General features: G+C 35.8%; 1 protein-coding gene across 1 annotated transcript in view; it reads left to right on the forward strand.

The window, feature by feature from the left end:
* The window catches only part of NCKAP5 (NCK associated protein 5), a 926355-nt gene that overhangs the window by 702436 nt on the left and 204104 nt on the right, over positions 1–19815 (forward strand). The window contains exons 8-9 of the mRNA XM_044669911.1: positions 7211–7249; positions 18238–18357. Coding sequence (XP_044525846.1) covers positions 7211–7249; positions 18238–18357 — 159 coding nt within the window. The remainder of the gene's footprint in view (positions 1–7210; positions 7250–18237; positions 18358–19815) is intronic.

Here is a 19815-nt window from a genome sequence, read left to right on the forward strand (position 1 = left end):
GGTCTTTACCCCAAAGAAATCAAGGAGAAGGGGAAATGACCTACCTGTACAAAAATATTTTAGCAGCTCTTTTTGTAGTGGCAAAAAGGTGGAAACTGAGGAATTGTCCATAATTTAGAGAATGGCTGAACAAGTTGTTTAGTATATGGTTGTAATGGAATACTATCGTGCCATAAGAAATGATGAACAAGATGAGTTCAGAAAAACCTGAAAAGATTTAGATGAACTGATGCAAAGTGAAATGAGCAGAACCAGGAGAACAATGTATGCAGTAATGGAAATATTACACAATGATCAGCTGTGAAGGATTAATCTATTATCAGCCAAGCAAATTCCTGAGATATTCACAATGGACCTATGGTGAAAAATGATATCTACAGCCCAAAAAGGAATGTTGGAGTCTAGTTGCTGATCAAAGCATGCCATCTTCTACTTTATTTCCTTCATGAGTTTTTTTTTTTAATTTTATGTGTGATATGTGACTTCTGTCATGATATGAGATATAAGAAAACATGTATTGCAAGAAAACACTGTTATAATCTTTATCAGGCTATTTACTATCTCAGGTAGTGGAGGAAAGGAAAGAGAGGGAAAACTGAATCCTAAAATATCAGAAAATAATTGTCAAATTTTTTTTTCTACATATAATTGAAATAATTAACTAATCAAAATACCCATGGACTTGAATGGACAATTCTTTAAAGAAATGGTTTTTAAGATGAAGTTTTTAAAAAGATCATTTTATCATCCTATAAATACAATTACAACTATTAAATATCAGTTTGATTTCGCTTCTGTCTTTGTTATGTCCACTGACTAGTAAAAATGTAATGAAGAGACAGAGAGAGACAGAGAGAGAGAGAGAGAGAGAGAGAGAGTGAAAGAGAGACAGAGAGACAGAGACAGACAGAGACAGAGACAGAGATAGAGAGAGAAAGAGAAAGAACACATTTATTATATACTTAAGTGTTAGGTACTTGGTAAACATTAAGGATACAAATGCCAGCAAGTGAGACAGTCCCAATTGTCAAGATGATTACATTTTCAAGGAATTATGAAACATAAAGGAGAGCTATAAAGTTGGAGGTATTAATGTAATGTAGATAAGGAGAAAGAGTAGTCCACAGAGGGGGCATATCAGGCATAGTGATATGAAGTATAGCTGGAGTCCTTCATAAAATCATGGTTTCTAGGAAAGGAATCATAAATGAGAAGAAAAGAGCCCCAGTAATGTTGGGTTAACTCCCTTCTTCAAGAGTTAATTTATGTCCAGGGATTGCAAACTCATTTTTTATTCAATAAAAGATAATTAAGGGAAAATACCATGGAGAAAATCATATAGCTTATTCTAACATCAACTTCTTGTTTGATGGATTGATCAAGTTTTTTGGGTTATTTCTGTCAGTGCTAAAATTTGTTAATATAAATAATTGAAGTGACAACAGAATAAGGAAACCCTTTTTTCCCATTTCTCTAAGCAGGAATTCTTAATCTAGGGTATGTGAATCATTTTTAAGAAATATCTTTGATAACTACATTTCAAAATAATTGGTTTCCATTGTAGTACATGGATTTTATATTAAGCATTCACAAAATCAATGTGAAGACTCGCTAGACTACTGAATTGGTCCACAATACAAAAAACTTTAATCCCTCTCATTTTAAGCTTTAGATATTTTTTAAGTTCAATTTTATTTTTTTCAGAGGACAAATATTTATTTTCTCTTGCTACTTTCTTCCCTCCCTCAATTGAAAAAAAAAAAAGAAAAAGTCTTGTAACAAATATACAAAGTTAAGAAAAATAAATTCCCACTTTGGGCCACATCCAAAAAACTTTCTCAATCTGCAACCTGAATCCATCATTTTTGTCTGTAGCTGCCTTGTTGTATTTCCTTATGGATCCTCAGGAATCATAGATCAGAGTTCTTAAGGCTTTCAAAGTTGTTTGTCTTTAAATGCCTCAGGGCATTAATTATTTTCCTGGTTTGGCTCATTTTAATCTGCCCCAATTCATACATATCTTCCTAGATTTCTCTAAACTTATTCCCCTCACTTAAACTTTTTTTTAGTGTTTTACCTGCAAAATACCCAAATAAGTATTATGATATCAATTTCACATTTCTCCTATTGTCCACCTCCTATTGATTATTAGAGTATAATTTCCTTGAGAATAGTGAAGTGTCTCATTTTCATATTTCTATCCATAATGTGATAACATAAAATTGAATTGAATTATTTCAAACTAAAATGGGAGTCTCCTTTCCTAATTTCTTTCATCCACCACTGAAATTAGAGAAACTGAATGATCAGTGCTTCTGTATCTCTTTTCAAAAATTAGTGAAAATATAATACACTTAATTGTTTGTAGGGGCCAAGAGAGAATACTAATTCAGTTAAGCATATATTTATTTAGTATCTAGGTGTCAAGGACTGTCCTAGGAGATGTAAATTTAAAGACAAAAATGAAAGCTTTCCTAACATTAAAGAGATTTCATTATGCTGAAAGAAAATATACTTACGTAAATATGTAAAGAAAAGCTATATTAAATAATACACAGTTTTTTTAAGCTGGGGAGCAGTAAGATCATGAAATCTTAAAAAAATTCTTTTAGGAGTGATACTTGAACTGCGTGTAGCTAAGGATTTCAATGCAGAGAGGATATCTTGTGCACAGGCATAGAAGTGAGGGAGGGAACTTTATTTATGAGGAACAGGAAGTAGATCAGTTTGGCTAGAAAGGAATAGTTTTGGTGCTAACCAAACTGGAAGTTACTTAGATTTCTTTCTTTCTTTCTTTCTTTCTTTTTAAGAACACTTAGAACTTGCATCTTAGAATCAATACTGGGTATTGGTTCTAAGGCAGAAGAGTTGTAAGGGCTAGGCAATGGGGGTTAAGTGACTTGCCCAAGGTCACACCGCTAGGAAGTGTCTGTGGACTGATTTGAACCCAGGACCTCCCATCTGTGGGCCTGACTCTCAGTCCACTAAACCACCCAGCTTCCCCCAAGTTACTTAGATTTCTAGACATTTAAAGGATGTGAGTCCCATGCTAACATAACATGAAAGGGAAAGAGGACAAGGAAGAGAGGAATCATAGATTTTAAAGACGGGAAATTTTGAAGATCATTTAGTACAACACCTCGCATTTTATAGAAGAAGAAAGGAAGACTCAGGGAAGTTAAGGAACTGCCCAAATGTATACATGTAGCATGAGAGGAAGAATTTTCTTCCAGGTCTTTTTATTCTAAAGTTAATATTCTTTCCATTGGAACACACTGCCTCCCCAAGGGAAAAGTAAGGGGGGAAAAAAAGAATTGTAGAGTAAACATGGAAAATACATCTGAAGGAATACCAGGAAATCTGCTAAGTGGTGCAATGGTAAGATTCTTGGACTTGGATTCAAAGGTCCTATGTTCAAATCCTTCCTCAGTCACTTATTAACCGTGTGACCTTGGGCACCTTATCTTTCTCGACCTCAGTTTCCTCATTTGTAAAATGATCCAATTGTACTAGATGACATTTTGGTCCTTTCTTGTTTTTAATCTATGTTGCATTAGAAGAGCTGAGGTGGTTGTGAAGAAGTCCTAAAAAGAAAGAAATAAGAATGATCATTTGGACCTCGCTTATAGAACTTCCAGCTCCCTGGCTACTCTGCCTCCTCTCTCAGGTAGAGGGAGGCCCTTCTGCTTTGAAGCCCTGAGGATATTTGAAAAAGAAGGGCCAAGAGCAGCTTCCTTCAGCAGGTCTCAATTCTCCTGGCTACTCCTTTTCCTTTCTTATGAGGAAGAAGCAAGCAGGTGAATCAGGAGTGATTTGTTCTCATCAGCTGAGCCTGTAGGTATATGTTTCTTTGCATCCCAAGTGCTGAGGTTTAACAGGAAGATGACACAAGTGGCTGATTCCAGGGGACTATCTCATATGCCTATTAAAGATTTCCAAGTGTGCATTACATGCACAGGCTCTGAACAACTGTCATCTTGATGCACTGGGGAAGATTCTCTGTTAAGAGTGGAGCACTAAACCCCGAGACAGTCTCCACAGACAATACGGAGGCAAGCAGTTTATACAGTATACTCTTCTGCAAAGAACCCCTGAGTCCTTCTGGGCAAAGTAACCCCATGTCAGTAAGTAAAGAAATAATATATCAGTTGTGGCTTTGTTCAATTTTCAGGTAGAGCAAACAATTGTTTAAAGTACATGCCAGAAGGAACTCTGTCAAATATAGATTCTTGAAAGCCTGTAGGGCAACACACATGGATTGCAAAGATATAACATATTTACTCCTGTGGGTTGTTACAGTTACGATATTAGTCTGTGTCTTCTGTTAAATCATGTATAGAGCTGTTTTATGGGACCACGGTTCCAAGGACTGGTTTAAGTTAGGGCTCGGTTTGGAGTGGGGGGCGAGGCAGGAATGGATAGTTGGCAGTTTTATGAGAACGTGAATCAAATTGAAACTTTGGGATTCAATGAGATTGAATTATTTTACCAAAATGAATCAACTTTGGCTCTTTGCTGCCGATTTATTTCACATGAACAGTTTAATTTTTTTCGTTTGTTTGCCAACACTTAAAAAGAGAGGTAAAGTTTTGTTTTGTTTTGTTTTTTTACTGGACTTTTTTTGCACTTTGGTTAAAAACTAACTTATCTTCACGGTGACCCCCTTTGGCCAGTTTGAGATGGCTGGTACAAGTTTAGTATCTGATTATAGACTGGTCTAAATAATACTATAAGGAAAGCACATTTCAGAGATTGCTTTTTCCCCCCCCTGTATACTATAGTTCTTGGGGCATATTTGTTTAATTATGGCTACACTGAGAAACAGCTATGATGGTTAAAAAAAAAATGAATGCGTATCATTTGCCAGGTTCGCCATGAATGCTTATTTTCTTTCTCAATGTCAAAAATGTAAATACTGAAAGACTGCTGGCAGAAAGAAAAATCCCCGTGGTATATACAGTTCAACTGATCAATGATATGTAATCTGATTCTAGTCAATTATAGCGTGTGGTATGGATGCCCTCCAACCACATTTTGATGACAGTCCGTATTTTAATTTTCTCTGGTACTTAATGGTTGCTGGCTGTCATTATAGATGTACTATTTTGTCAATACTGAGTCAAGAAACAATTAAGCTCCATGAAAACACTCTGACTGTAATCTGTTCCACTGTATTAGACAAGGAGACAAACACAAACATTTTGAGCTTTCTCTCTCTCACATACACACATACATACTCACACACAAAGATACCCACAAACAAAAAGACATACACACACACACACAGAGAGAGAGAGAGAGAGAGAGAGAGAGAGAGAGAGACACCACAGGAACTATAATCCAGAGAAAAGATAGATAAGGAAAGATGAAAAGAATTTACTAATTTTGCTTACAACAATAATTAATGGAATGTGGGAAATGGTATGATGATTAATGGCAAAGAGGGCAAAAGAGTTATTATCTCTTTCAATTAGGGTACATAAATAGTGTGGATATGTACTCAGTTTTGGTATTTTTTTATTTTTGCCTTGGATACCAGCATATTATTTCCTAAATAGGCCAGAAAGTTTCCCCAAACCAGCTTCCTCAATCTCCTCCCAGGAATTTCATTTTACCTTTTGTGATAATAGTGATGCTGGCTGACACATACTCAAGGGTTATGGTGGAGCCAGAATGAATGATTCTTTGCAAAAAAAATATATCTTAAGATTTTAGATGAAAATGGGGGAAAAATATCAATGCCAAGACAGGTAGGAATATTGGACATTTTATTTTGGGAAATGTGTTCTTTGATGAAAAAATTGCTAATCCCTGAAATATCTTTCAGTATTAGAAGCATTTTTATACCTGGTCTCAATCAACATATCAAGTAATATGCCAATCCTCCTGCCAATCCTCCTGCAACTTTCAAAGGGTAAAATAAGCCAGAAGAAATAAAGACCAAAGATGAATTATACCTTTATATTAGATTCTGACATCCCCCTCTGTCCCTTATACATTCCATGAACATGACTTGATGGATTAGAATTCCCTCTCCTCTTAGTTGCCCCATGCTTTGTATAATGCAGGTGATTTTAAGTAGTGAAATGCTCCTGCAGCCATGAGAAAAGAAGGAGAGGCAAAGGGCATGGGAAGTCAGCAGTAAGGAACTAATAATCTAATATTATTATTAGAAATAATAATAAATGTACTAATAATCAAGAGGTAGCTTGCCATTGGATCATTTTGTGGACTCTACTTGGTATAGTACTTTAAAAGAATCTCATTTCTCCTAATAAAGAAATGTGAAATCTAAGGTATGAATGGGTAGCTAGCTGGAACAGAGGAAAGAGGACTGGTTCTAGAGTCAGAAAGACTCATTTTCTTGAATTCAAATTTGACCTCAGACTCTTACCAGCTGAGTGACCCTGAGTTAGTCATTTAACCCTTCTTGCCTTTTTTGTTACCTTATCTATAAATCTATAAATTGCAAACCTCTCCAAAATCTTTGCCAGGAAAACTCCCCAAATGAGGTCATAAAGAGTTGGATGCTAGTGAAAAAGGATTGAACAAGAAGCTATGGATGATCTCACCTGTTCAGCTTAATTGACATCGTCTTTACTTTTAAAAGCTGCAAAACTCTAGCAACAAGAATAGCTTGGCTCTTTAGAAAGTGAGGCAATAGTGCAATAATGTAAGGGAAAACAAGATCTGAAGACAACGGAACTCTGATCGATGTAATGAACAATCTTGCTACCAGATAACTGACATTGAAAAAATGCTCACTTTTCTCATCTCTTAAGTGGTGGACTACAGGTTTAGAATGAGGCATATGTTTTCAGATTCGGACAAGGTGTTGGTTTAATGTATTAACTATACTTCTCTGTTACAGAAGGGGGTGAGGCAAGGGGTTGCCACAGGGAAGTAAGAATGATATGTTTTTTTTAAAGAATCAATGAAAGATGGCTAAAATAGAAATGTGTTTTGCATGGCTTCATATGTATAATGGCTTTCATACTACTTGCCTTCTCAAATAGGTGAGAGAGAATTTGAAACTAAAAATGAAAAAAAATGTTTAAAAATTTTAAAGAATCAAGAAAAAAATTTAAGTGAGATACTCTAAAGGGAAACTATAGCTTCTAGTACTAAACTGATTTTGGATTACTGATAAAATTAACATCATACTCATAAAGTCTTTTATTACAATTTTTTTTCTTTTGATTTCTTAAAGGTAGCCAACCAGGTTGTTCAAGCTCTGCTCACTCAGAAGGTAAGGCCCTTTCTAGCTGTATGCATTTGGATGTGCTTTATATCAGTGGCTTGCAATTCAATTTGTCAAACAGGCCATTTTGATGGATAGATATAATACTTTTCAATCGATTCACTCAGATTACACCAGTGAATGTTTCAGATGGCATATGAAGTCCCGTTCGTGAGCCTGCGAGTTAGAAAGTTTAACATCTTGGTAAAGTGGCAGAAAGCATTGTGGAAATGAAAGATTTGCATTTACTCAGATGAAAAGAAAATTCATCATTATCATTGTCTAGTATGTGTTAAATAAAGTGGCAGTTGCCTTCCACTTCCTGCCAAAAGAATGTCTGCTTCCCAGAAATCAAGAAAGTTCCATTATTATTTTGCTCATTGATAATTTCAACAGAAGCCTCTAATAGAGCATTAATGCTTCTCTTTGGTCCCTGCTATCCCTACCTTGTTCTACCTTGCACATTTTGAGAGCTATTAACTTTAGAATAATTTAAGATCATGATTATTTGTCCTGGCTGAGCAAGTCTGAGTGGCTATTGGCCTAGGTTAGATCAATTTGGAAATATTTCTTATACATTTCCTGTCTCTAAAAACCACAGTTCCAAGGCCTTCAGTTTTGTTGTTTTTGTCTTTTTGAAACAGAAATTCCTTTGAGAAAAAAAAAACCAACCTGTTCCTGCATATGTCATGAATAGTATAGCGAAGAGTGTGGGTGGTTAATAACATATTCAATCACACCATTTTAATCTACATTTTAAAAATGCATATTATTTTGTTTGACTGGACCAGTCAGTGGCTGTTTCTCAATTGCAGGCACTTAGGTAGATTATATTTATATTTTCTATCATAAAGCCATATGTGATAACATATTTGCTAGAATTTCTCAAGTAGTCCTTTTGTAAAAACATTGTCTGTTTCCCCAAACAATCAAAAAGACTCATTTCACCAGTAAAAATAGATTTGAGAACACTTATTCGAGTGAGTTCCTTTGATTTAATCTGATTTCTCTACTGTTTCCTCCCTCCAACTCAAAACTATCTACTCTTTTTAATTTGTAAACTAAGTCAGGATTCTATGCTTAACTTTTGAAAGAACTCCCATTCCTGATTCCTTTAATTTCACCTTAGATCAGAGACAGGTAGACAGTCTGGTATAATGAAAAGGAAAGGAGGACTGTTCAGACCATCCAAAAAAAATTGCTACACAAATCTAAGTACTAACTAGTAAACAGATAAATCCACTTCTGTACTGTTAAGCAGGAAGACATGCTGCTGTGAGATAACATACCTCAGGGATACTGTGAAGCATGAAGAGGAGCTGAGTGCCTTTAGCAGAATGATATTCTATGGAACCATAAGCCTTTTGTATTTTTTATTGAACCTCTAAAATTGTTCCCCCAAAAGGACTAAAATTTCTTCTTAATGAAGTGCATAATTTATGAAATAAAATGAACCCCCAAAATATCTGAGCAAAACAAATTTCATATAGCTCCTATGGCATAAAGCAGAAGAAAAAAGCTCGAATAATTTATCCAAGTTGCAAAAATCTTTTAGGTGAAATTTTAGGTGTCAGTAAAATGTTGTTAGAACTTCTGCTATGACATGCACACAAATTTATGCTTTTCATTGAACCTCTTTCCCCAGAAAGAATCATTTTCCTTGTCCATACCATCAATTTGGTCCACCAATATTGCAGAGTAAAAATATTTTTTCCAGTAGAAATTTGGGGAAAATAAAAATTTCCAGAACTATTTCCGGTTTTCTTTAATTTTGAAAATCATTCATTCAATCTTCAAAATATTGTCTTGTAGCTTCAGTGATCTTGAATTTTTTCTCTATTCTGACTATGCTCCACTGAGTGTATGCTTTCCCCCTTAATATTCCTAAATCAGTAAGTCTTTTCCTGAAGTTCCAAAGTGTATTTCAACTACACACAATATAAGCCATATTAAAAATGGTATCTCTAAATCAGGATCGATAGTACCTATTTCATATAAGTTAAGGTTCTTCCTAGTTGATATGTTCTTATACCAGAACATTTAAAGTTGGGTGACCATAGTAATCAATAAAGAGGAATCATTTAAATGGAGGATGATGGGAAAACAAAGAGAAGATGATTGAATGAGTAAATAGTTGGAGGGGAAAACTTATTATTATCACACTTCCTACTTTTTTTTGCAATAACTTTGGGGAAGTAAATCCTCTTAGAAAGAAATAAAGATTGAATCCTATTCCTGTTAAGTGAATTAATGTAACTATTAAGTACAATCAACAATGTTCACATTAGTCTGACTGGAATAACTTTGATTGTTCTAATGTTTAGGCATAAATTTCATGTTATCTTTCCAAAGTTAAATACTTGCTTATGCTCTACCTAGTCCCACTAGTTGCTTTAAAAATATTGATAATGAAGAGATAATACTATAGCAACCTGTAGGTAATACCTTTTTAAAGAAAAATAAGACAATAAGAACAGGGTTCTGACGTCTGTTACCTTTCAATATAATTTACTATCTTAAAATATTTTATAGATTTCGCTAATTCCCCTAATAAATTGAAATCAGATCTTTTGGCCAGCAATCTACCTTTTTGAATTTCATTTGCTTCAGCTTGTGATCATTGGTGATTTAATTGTCAGCTTCAGGTCATGTTTTCCAGAGTCATGTAGATATTATGACTGGCAGCAGGCACAGAAGTGTCATACAGATGGACTTTTTTTAAAATTACCATTTATATATATATGTATGTGGATATATACATATATAGGATATATACATATATAACAATATAATATGTAATATACATAATTTGTTATAAATATTGTGGGATCCATATTTCTGAGAGGGGTTCAAGAGGCAGAGAGGCATTCAAGCTGCATCACAGAATTCCATAGTGCCCCACAGAACTCTAAGAGAGGGGGCATTTAAAGGCAGTTGGAGACCTGGTATAAAAGCCTGGTCACCCTTTTGCAGAGGGTCCTGATTCTTGGCTCTGGGCTCTGGGCACACATACTCTCTGTGTAGCTGCTGGAGCCATTCAGTCTCTGACAGCCAAGACTGCTTTACTTTGTTAGACCTTCAATCAAGATCATAGTCTACCTTAGTTTAGCTATCTAGGTTTAGAAAGAAGAATATTTAGGGGCTTAGAAAGGAGGTCAGCCATTCAAGATACATTTCCCGCTTTGGGGGGAAGGGGCTGCTTATTTGACATAGTTGTTTTAAGTAGCTTCCCCTTACCTATCATTCCTAAACCACTTCCCCCCTTCCTATTCCCAGATATCATTGAACCCTTATCATCTAGGAACTGTGTCCGGATACAGATAATTTGGGGAAATACTCACATCTCCATAAGCCAAGTTCCTCTTACTAGTGGCTCTGAAGTTGATCCTAACTTCTGAGCTAGTGGGCTGCTCCTAAGACATCGAGCCTCACCTATTCTATCCTTTGGGAAATAATAAAAACAGAGAAAGATATAATCACAAGGGGTTTAATCTTTATCCACTTATCATCTTGGCCCAGAAGTTACCAAGCTAGATTATCCTCCATAACCAGACAGGTAACTGACTTCCAACTGCTTACAGGGAGGGGGGAGGTGAAGAAGTACTCCACAGGCTCCTGCCCCTCCCATCCAGTGCAGTCTGCCTGCTTCTCCAAAGACCTGGGATTGAGGAGACTTTATTGCCACTGACCCCTGATCTCACAGTTTCCCTAATCCTACAATATGTAATAAAATAGAATAAATATGCTTATCTGAGAGAAACAATTTTTCAAATTAGCTATGCCTAAAGATCTATGTCTCATTCCTTTTCTTCCCCTCCCTCTCAACCCTTGATATTATACTTAATATGCCATTTGGATAAAATATATCTTTTTGGACTTGTTTGACATAGTTTTAATTATATCAATGGATTATATACATAGTTCATAGTAAGTTGTTTTCATTCCTATGGGTAGTCAGTGTTTCTGTAACTTTAAATCTTGTTGTGACTGCTCAGTTACCTTGGCTCTTATGGCCAGCCAGTAGAAAGAGTTTAGGATTTGGAAGACAGAAGATGTAAGTGAAAATCCTGGCTATTCTACTAACCTGGGTGCCTTGGCCAAGTTGCTTGAACTCTCTGGGCATCAGTTACCTATTTTGTAAAAGGAAGGAGTTAAACTTGATTTTATCTAAGGACACTTAGTTCTAAACATAATTCTACAAAGACTAATGAGGATATTTCTTAATCCCATTACTTTCTTATCTATAAGGACTAATATAGTAGAATCTTCAGGCAGCCAGGTGGCACAGTGAATAGAACACTGGACCTTGGAGCCAGGAAGACTCATCTCCCTGAGTTCAAATTTGGCCTCAGATACCTTCAAGCTATGTGACTCTGGGCAAGTCACTTAGCCTTGTTTGCCTCCATTTCCTTAATTGTATAATGAACTGGAGAAGGACATGTCAAACCATTCCAGTATCTTTGCCAAGAAAACTCCAAATGGGAGCATAGGTTAGGGCATAACTGAAAATGACTGAACTATAACAGAGAAATAAATTTTACTCCTAAAACTATTTTTTAAATATTTCTACTCATGTCTAAATGAACATGCCTTTGCTTTCTTATCACTTTATGAGATATAGCATCCTTTTCACAAGTGATTGTCATCATGTCATAGGACCATATATTGAGAGTTAGAAAGGATGTTTAAGGTGATCATATCAAATAGCCTCTTTTTACAACTGAGGAAATAGACCAGAGAAGTTAAGTATTTTGCCTGATGTCTCACAGATATTTAGTGATAAGACTATGGGTTGAGCCTACATCCTCTCTCATCCCAAATTCATTACTATTAGCTGCACCAAGTCTCAGAATATAATTTTATGTAATGAATTCTTGCCCTGAGGCTCTTTCTGTCCTGATTGTTGGTTGCCTCATTTATCCACTTTATCTGATGTTCCAATCATATTTCACTTAGCTATCTTCTTATTAACAGCCATGCTTTCTGGACCAGAAACCACTTCCCCATATTCCCCTTCCTTGTCTACCTGCCAAGTCTGGAACCATAATGAAATCAATTCTGTTATAGGCCCTAGAAAATGTTTACCAATCTACTCTCTCATTGCTCTACTCAAAACCTGTCCCTGGTCACTACTCTTCTATTTATATTATCTTCTCCCTTAAATGTAAACACCCTGAAGACAGCATCTATCTTTGTTTCTGTATTTGTATTCTTAACACAGGGCTTGGTGAATAAGTCTTAATAAATTATCATTCATTCATTCACTCATTCATTCATTTTGAGAGATTAATTTGCTCTCCTTTTCACTAGGTAAAGAATGTCTCCACATCATTTAAGTAGAATACGAATAAAACCTGGCATTAAATCTTACGAAGAATAATGTTACATGTAATCTTTCTATCACTCAATGTCAATCAATCACTTGCTCAAATCAGTCTCACTGTACCTTATATCACTGTCCTCTTATTCTGACTTAGGAGAAGTAAAGAATAAAGAATAATTGACTATCATTCTCTTCAAAGCAAACATAGTATCATATAAAGAAAAAAATTGGTCTATCCAGTCTGTGGCTATTTATTCTACAGTTGTAAGCCATTCTGGTTAGCAGTGTTAGTAATTACTAACATTTTATATAGTACTTAAAGTTTACAAAGCACTTTACCTACATTATGTCATTTGGTCCACCACCCTGTGAGAATAGGATAGGGATTAGATCTGTGATTTTATTGAGAAAAGGAATTCTTAGATCAAGGTTTTTCTCTGTCAATGCAGGTAAGAACATGGCAACTTTTGGTGCCCAGAGAGAAATGACAGAGAATCAAGTGCTTTGCCTAAAGTCATCCAAAAAGTAAGGTAAATACTATTATCATCCCCATTTTGAGGATAATAATAGCACCTACCTTACTCTCTGTTTGACCTCTTAGTTAATTCTCTAAGATCTTATTGTTGTGCAGACATTTCAGGTGTATTTGACAATTTGTAGCCCCATTTGGGATTTTCTGGGCAAAGGTACTGCCATTTCCTTCTCCAGTTCATTTTTATAGATGGGGAAATTGAGGCAAAGAGGAATTAACTTGCCCAGGGCACACAACTAGTAAGTATCTGAGGTTGGATTTGAACTCAAGTTTTCCTGACTCTAGACGTCATGATCTTTCCATTCTACCACCTAGCTACTCTGTGCTCTAAGATCATCATGGGCTAATTCCATTAACCCAGAAGTTATAGGCTTTGTCCAGGGTTACATAGTTTGTGTCTGATATAGTATTCAATATCCCTCTCCTGCCCCTACACTCCCAGGCCTTTCTGACTGTAAAGGCTAGAACCATTTCTACAGTGCCACACTATTGTTTCCTTGTTCCAATTTTGAGGTTTTATTTATTTTTTGCTCATTCTTTTCATCCATACTGTCAACCACAGCCTGAATGGAAAGAATGAGGGATAAGGGGGTGAAAAATACCTGGTACAAGAAGCAACACTTTTATGCCTGTAACTCAGCAACATTTTAAAAAACTGACTCCCATTTGCTTAGCAGTAATAGAAAGTGAAGTGGAAGAATTCTAGAACCTTTCATTCCCCTACTGTCCAATTTGTTGAATGATACACTCATGAACTAATGGTGATATATTTGGTCAAGTTTCCAATGTCAATATTTTTTTACAACTAATGTACTTTTGCCATATCCCAAGTAGTAATGCTAGTCATTTAAATTCTGATACTTAAAGAGAACTATATTTAGAGCACATTGATTTTTTTTTTGCTATTTGAGGAATAGTCCAAAGTTTCTCTTCATGGTTTGCCAATAAAATCATTGATATCAATATTTACAGTTCGCCTTCCCCTGCTAAAACTGACCATGAACCTATTTGTATCTGCTTCTTCACCTGCAAATGAAAATTGTAAAATTTTTGTCCTCTTACAGGAACTATTAATGTTTACTTAACACACAATCAGTTATTATTAATTATTTAATTAGGGTAGTGAAAATAATTAAGGTTCTGGAACAGAGAATGTTATATACATTGCTAAAAACAACAATCAGTCAGAATAAGCCATGCAGGGCTTATAACCAGACAGTGGGTTGATTTTTGAAGTCAAGCAGATGCAGAATTTTAATTGGATCCCTAATTGTCCCCACCAAATTGTCTTAGGCACACAGGGAGGGCTTTTGGTTTTCCTCCTGATCATCTTTATATTTGTTCCACTTTGGGTCTAACAACTCTGAATTTCAAATCTGCCTTTGTTAGTCAGTAAGCTAGGAATATATCCTGTGCATACTCTTTCCTTGTTTAGCTAACTGATGAGTTAGCTGTACAATGCATCAGGAATTGTTCCTGTTTCTTTGCTCCCTTTAAATGAAATGCTTTGTGATTTGAATGACTATGAAGGTTGCTGAAGAAAAGAGTAAATGTCTATACTCCTAAGAAAGAGAGATGGAGGACCCATCCAGTAGACCCATCTGTAGAGTACTTGAAACCTGTTTCTAAGGGCTTTCTACCTCTCTCTGTGCTTAGACCCTTTTTATTTTTCAGTCTCTCATTCTTCTGCTGAGATTAGTATACTTTCCAGGGTAAATAATTATACTTCCTTATTTTATATAGTGTTGTTATTGTACAGTGAACCCCTTTTTATTAAAGTTTTCAGGCTTGAAAAATAAAAATGGCTATCTATTGAAACTGATTTTAATACCACTCATCATTCATTGTCATTGTTATTTTGATCATTCACATGATCTTCATCCAGAAAAAAATATATTAAGTACCTGTTATGTATAAGGAAATGTGACTAGAAGGCTAGCTGTGGAATAAGGAGATCTATAATGAAGTCCTGCCTCTGACATATATAGCCATTGGCAGAAGTCATTAAATGCCTCTGCATCCCAGGCAACTTTGTCTCAGAATATAAGCTATTGCCAGTGATATGCTGGCAAATAAGCTCTGGGGGAGGTGGGATATTTTGGGGGAATTATACAGGATAAATTTATAATTTAATCTGCATGATAAACATTTTGTCCATAACTTTCTTAAGCCTACATAATCAACAACAACAACAACAAATAAATCAAGACTTGATGTGTAGCATTCGCTGATTGTCCAAGATGTAAATGGCAATTGTAAAATTAAGAATCAGCTCTATCTAGCCAGTTCAGGCTAATTCTAGGTAACCCCTGACTGCAGCTCACCCATACCTGATCTGTATTCTATGAAAGGACTGCCACAACAGGCCTTATTTACTAATGAAATCATAAGTCTGTCTGCTCTATCACACCCTATCCCTCCCCCCCAAAACCATGAAGGAACTCTGTATTTTTCATGACAAACAGAAACAAAACATTTTGCTTATACTCCAGGAGTTTAGAGTCTAATTGGCAAGACAGTACAAATGTAAAACAAGATAAGAAAATAAATTAGCATATGCTGAGTAGCAAATAAGCAGAATAATCAGTATTACAGGAATTTCAAGGTGTCTCTATCACTGAGTGGTTAGGAAAGGCTACATGGAGAATATTTGATCTCAAGGAGCTCATGATCTCATGGCAGTAATAACATGCAAACAACTATGCACATGTAAGCTTTAGATAGGATAAATTGGAAATAATCAGCAGAGGGAAAGCACTAGAATTAAATAGGATCTTGAAAGGCTTCCTGTAGAAGGTTGAATTTTAGCTGGGACTTGAACAAAGCCAGGGGTAGAGATGAAAAAAGAGAGTATTTCAGGTCTGGATGATAGCCACTGAAAGTGTCTGGGGTTAGGAGATGAAATGTCTTTTTCAAGGCACAATAAAGTAGCTAGTGTCACTAGATCAGAGTTGTGGAGAGGAAGGTGTAAAACTTGAAGGCAGACCTACCAATTCCCTGAGGATGATAAAAAACAGTTAAAAGAAGACAATGGAAACCATTTTTAAAGAAAAAAAAAAAGAAAAAGAAATTGGCTGCACCTGGAGCCCACAGTTCTGACCAAGTATTATCACTCCTCAGGTTCCCCAGTCTCTGGCTAATTCAGCAAATCTTGCTGCCCCTCTCAAGTCTCCCTTGTTTTCTCATGGACTTTCAGTTGTTATATAAAACAACTTAAGCAACAGCTTCTCTAGAGCTTGTGCCTTAAGAGACTTCCTCCCTATTGAATTGTATTGAAACTCTCTCTCCCCTGCCTCTCATAGGCACCCCTGTACTCCAGTGCTGTGTGGTGCCCAGACTACACTTTCTCTGCTTCAGTTTAAGACTCTTATTATTGCTACTTTGATAATTATTCTCTTTTATTCAAGTTTACAAAAGCCATAAAGAGGATTTTATCTTTGATTCTGGAGGTGATAAGGAGCCACTGGAGTTTATTGAGTATGGAGAATTGGATAAATGAAGGCATAGAGAATGTATAAAACATGTCTAATACATAGTATAATGTTTGGCACATAGTATTTCATAAATGTTTACTGATTAACTGACTGGTTAATGTATGGAGAACAATTGTTGATCTCATGGGAGTTTAGACTTATAGCTTAAAGGAATCTCAGAAGTCATCTCTCTATTCCAGTCCTCTCTTTTAAAAAGTGAGGAAACTGAGGCCCATGGGGATTAAGTGACAAACATAAGGTCACCTAGTGTAGCAGGTAATAGAGCTGAGATTTTAATCCAGATCATTTAAGTTTACCCAAAGAGATAGCAAAAAAGTTGAAGATTGGAGACATAAACAATAATTCCATTCACTTATTCTTTACGGAATATTGAGCTTTATAATGTGCTATCTCCATAACTTTAAGATGTAAATAGTTCAAATATTGCTGTTCCCCTTCTTCAAATGGGGAAATTGAAGCTTACAGTTGTTAAGTAAAATGCTCATAATCACGTAGCCAGGTTGAGATTGGATTGAGGAGGGACTGGCATTCCAGACTCTAGAGTTTAAACGTTATTCTGGGATCTTAGATGGAGTCAAAGGAGGTCTGGTCCCTAAAAATGAGTGAGAAAAAAATCTAACCAGAAGAGAAAGTTATTTAAAAGTATTCTGAAGATAGGATGCCTGTGGAAGTTTTATTGAAGAGCTCTCTTGCATCAATTTATTTCATAGAACTATGAGAGTTAAAGTTATAGTCAGTCAATAAACATTTATTAAGTTCCTGCTGTGTGCCAGATTTGAAGATGAAAGGGACCTGAGAGCCATCTAGTCCAATCACTTCACTTTGTCTATAAGAAAACTTAACCAGGCAGATTTTGTAACTTAGCCAATGTGTCATGGATATTCAGTGGAAGAGGCAGAATTTGAATTGTGCTCTTCTAATTCTCAATTCATCATTCTTTCCATTGTACCATGATACCTATTTATGTCTCTAAATATTAAAATAAATACACTTCAAATAGTGGCAGAAAAGTGATTATCATATCTTTCTATCATATCTGAGGCCAGAAAACATGCAAGGATACTTTAATAGCTTCATTCCAAGCCCAGACAAGTGACAAGTGTCCCTATTTAAAAATCATGACTGTAGTTCTCCTCCCACCAAATGCATCACTGACTCTAATAGCTAAAGTGCTGAAAGTTATCCTGCTGAGCTTCTACAAATGAAAAAGGGAAGCTCCATCAAAAGCAATAGTTTCTTTAGTTCATCAAATTTCTATTCACTGAAAAAATATTATTGTCTTTGTGGCTTCTGTTTTATGATTGCTTTTATGAAGACAGTGAAGAGGCAAAACATATAGGTGGAAACACAAATTGACTTTATATGGCTAAGATTTATAGTTGTTAAAAATAGTGTACCACATTGATCTATTTCTGATTTGAAGTGTTTCTTCTTTTTTAAAATCAACATTCCCCACACATAATAATCCTATCAGACAGTGACTTGTATTGGAAAATCTCATATTTGATTTATTTCTGGGGATTCTTAACAGTAAAACCATAATTCTTTACCAAAATTGTCCTGAAACATTATACAAAATAGTGCAAAATAAATTTGAGTCTCTCTGACAGCCTTTCCCCCTCCCCTTTTCCTTCAATGCTTGTTGCAGGACCTGAGGGAGGAGTGTGTAAAGTTGAAAACAAGAGTATTTGATTTGGAACAACAGAATCGAACATTAAGTGTGCTGTTTCAACAGAGAGTCAAACCAGCTTCAGATCTACTCCTTCAGGTATGTACCTACATGGGGAACAATCTGTGCTAATGAAACTCTATTTCTGATAGGATACTAATAGAGACAAGTTGTAATTCCCTGAGAAGAAAGTCTCTAGTGTCATGGATAGTGTTGAATTTGAAAGAGGACTCCACCAGATTCCAACTTCTATGTTGCATACATATGAGAGGGGGAAAAAAACAGAAAACAAAAACAAAGCCAAGAGAGAATTGGCAAAGGGATGCATGCAATGAATACCAGAAATTGTCTTGTAGTAAACTAAATGGGATGGTGGAAGGAACCTAAGACTTATTGAATAATTTGCAGACTAGTATTAGGACTTTTCCATTTGGTGATAAGCAATGAATAGTTTTATGTGAAATGGAAAGCAATTTCTTTAACTTCAGAATCTTCCTAGTAAAAGTGTAGTAGTAGGATTGCTGTATTGCATATACAGTAATCAGTTACAGAAGTTACTTTCTCTCTCCTTTTTCATGAGGTCAAGCTGGTCAGATGTAGACCCTTCCCTGAGACAGTTCTTGAGATGCATTACCCTTACAATAAATGTCCTCCTAAGTTAACGATCAAGTACACTTTCTATGTGCTTGCCAAAGACAAGGTTTGGAGGAAGTAGGCCCAGGAAAAGTCTCTTTAGTAAATAAACCAATGCAACCCATGCTTTTCTTGCCCTCCATCTTCATTCAGTGCCATTTTCTGTCAACAGAGTGCTCATTCCTGTCTATCTTCATTTGTGAATAAAGAGTGAGTTCTTTATGTATTAATCTTTCTGAGTTGGGTGAATTAAGGAAATATTGACACAATTAACTGTCATTGGTTAAAAACATGCTCAATGGAAGTGTTTCAGGATGCTTCTTAGTTTTTTGTTTTTTTTTAAATTTGCACAGGGTCTACCATTTTGACATAGATGGCATAATAATAATTAATAATTATATAGTGCTTTAAACTTTATGAACACTTAATATACATTATTTATTTGATCCTTACAATAAATCTTTGAAATAAATATGGCAGGCTTTATTATCCTTATTTTACAAATGAGTTAATCAAGGTCCAATCATGTTTTCTTCACTCTAAGGCCAAGAATATATCCACTACACATAGGAAGAACGTTCTATTTACAATAAAAAAAGATCTGAGTTCTGGAGGCAGCTGGGTAGCTCAGGGGATTGAGAGCCAGGGCTAGAGACTGGAGGTTCTGGGTTCAAAGCTGACCTCAGACCCTTCCTAGCTATGTGAGGCTAGGCAAGTCACTTCACTCCCATTTCCTAGTCTTTACTGCTCTTCTGCCTTGGAACCAATACACAGTATTGATTCTAAGGTGGAAGGTAAGGCTTTTTTTTTTAAAGGAAAGGAAAGGAAGGAAGGAAGGAAGGAAGGAAGGGAGGGAGGGAGGGAGAGAGAGAGAGAGAGAGAGAGAGAGAGAGAGAGAGAGAGAGAGAGAGAGAGAGAGAGAGA

This window comes from Gracilinanus agilis, chromosome 3 (genome assembly GCF_016433145.1).
Source record: "Gracilinanus agilis isolate LMUSP501 chromosome 3, AgileGrace, whole genome shotgun sequence".
NCBI classification, from domain to species: Eukaryota; Metazoa; Chordata; class Mammalia; order Didelphimorphia; family Didelphidae; genus Gracilinanus; species Gracilinanus agilis.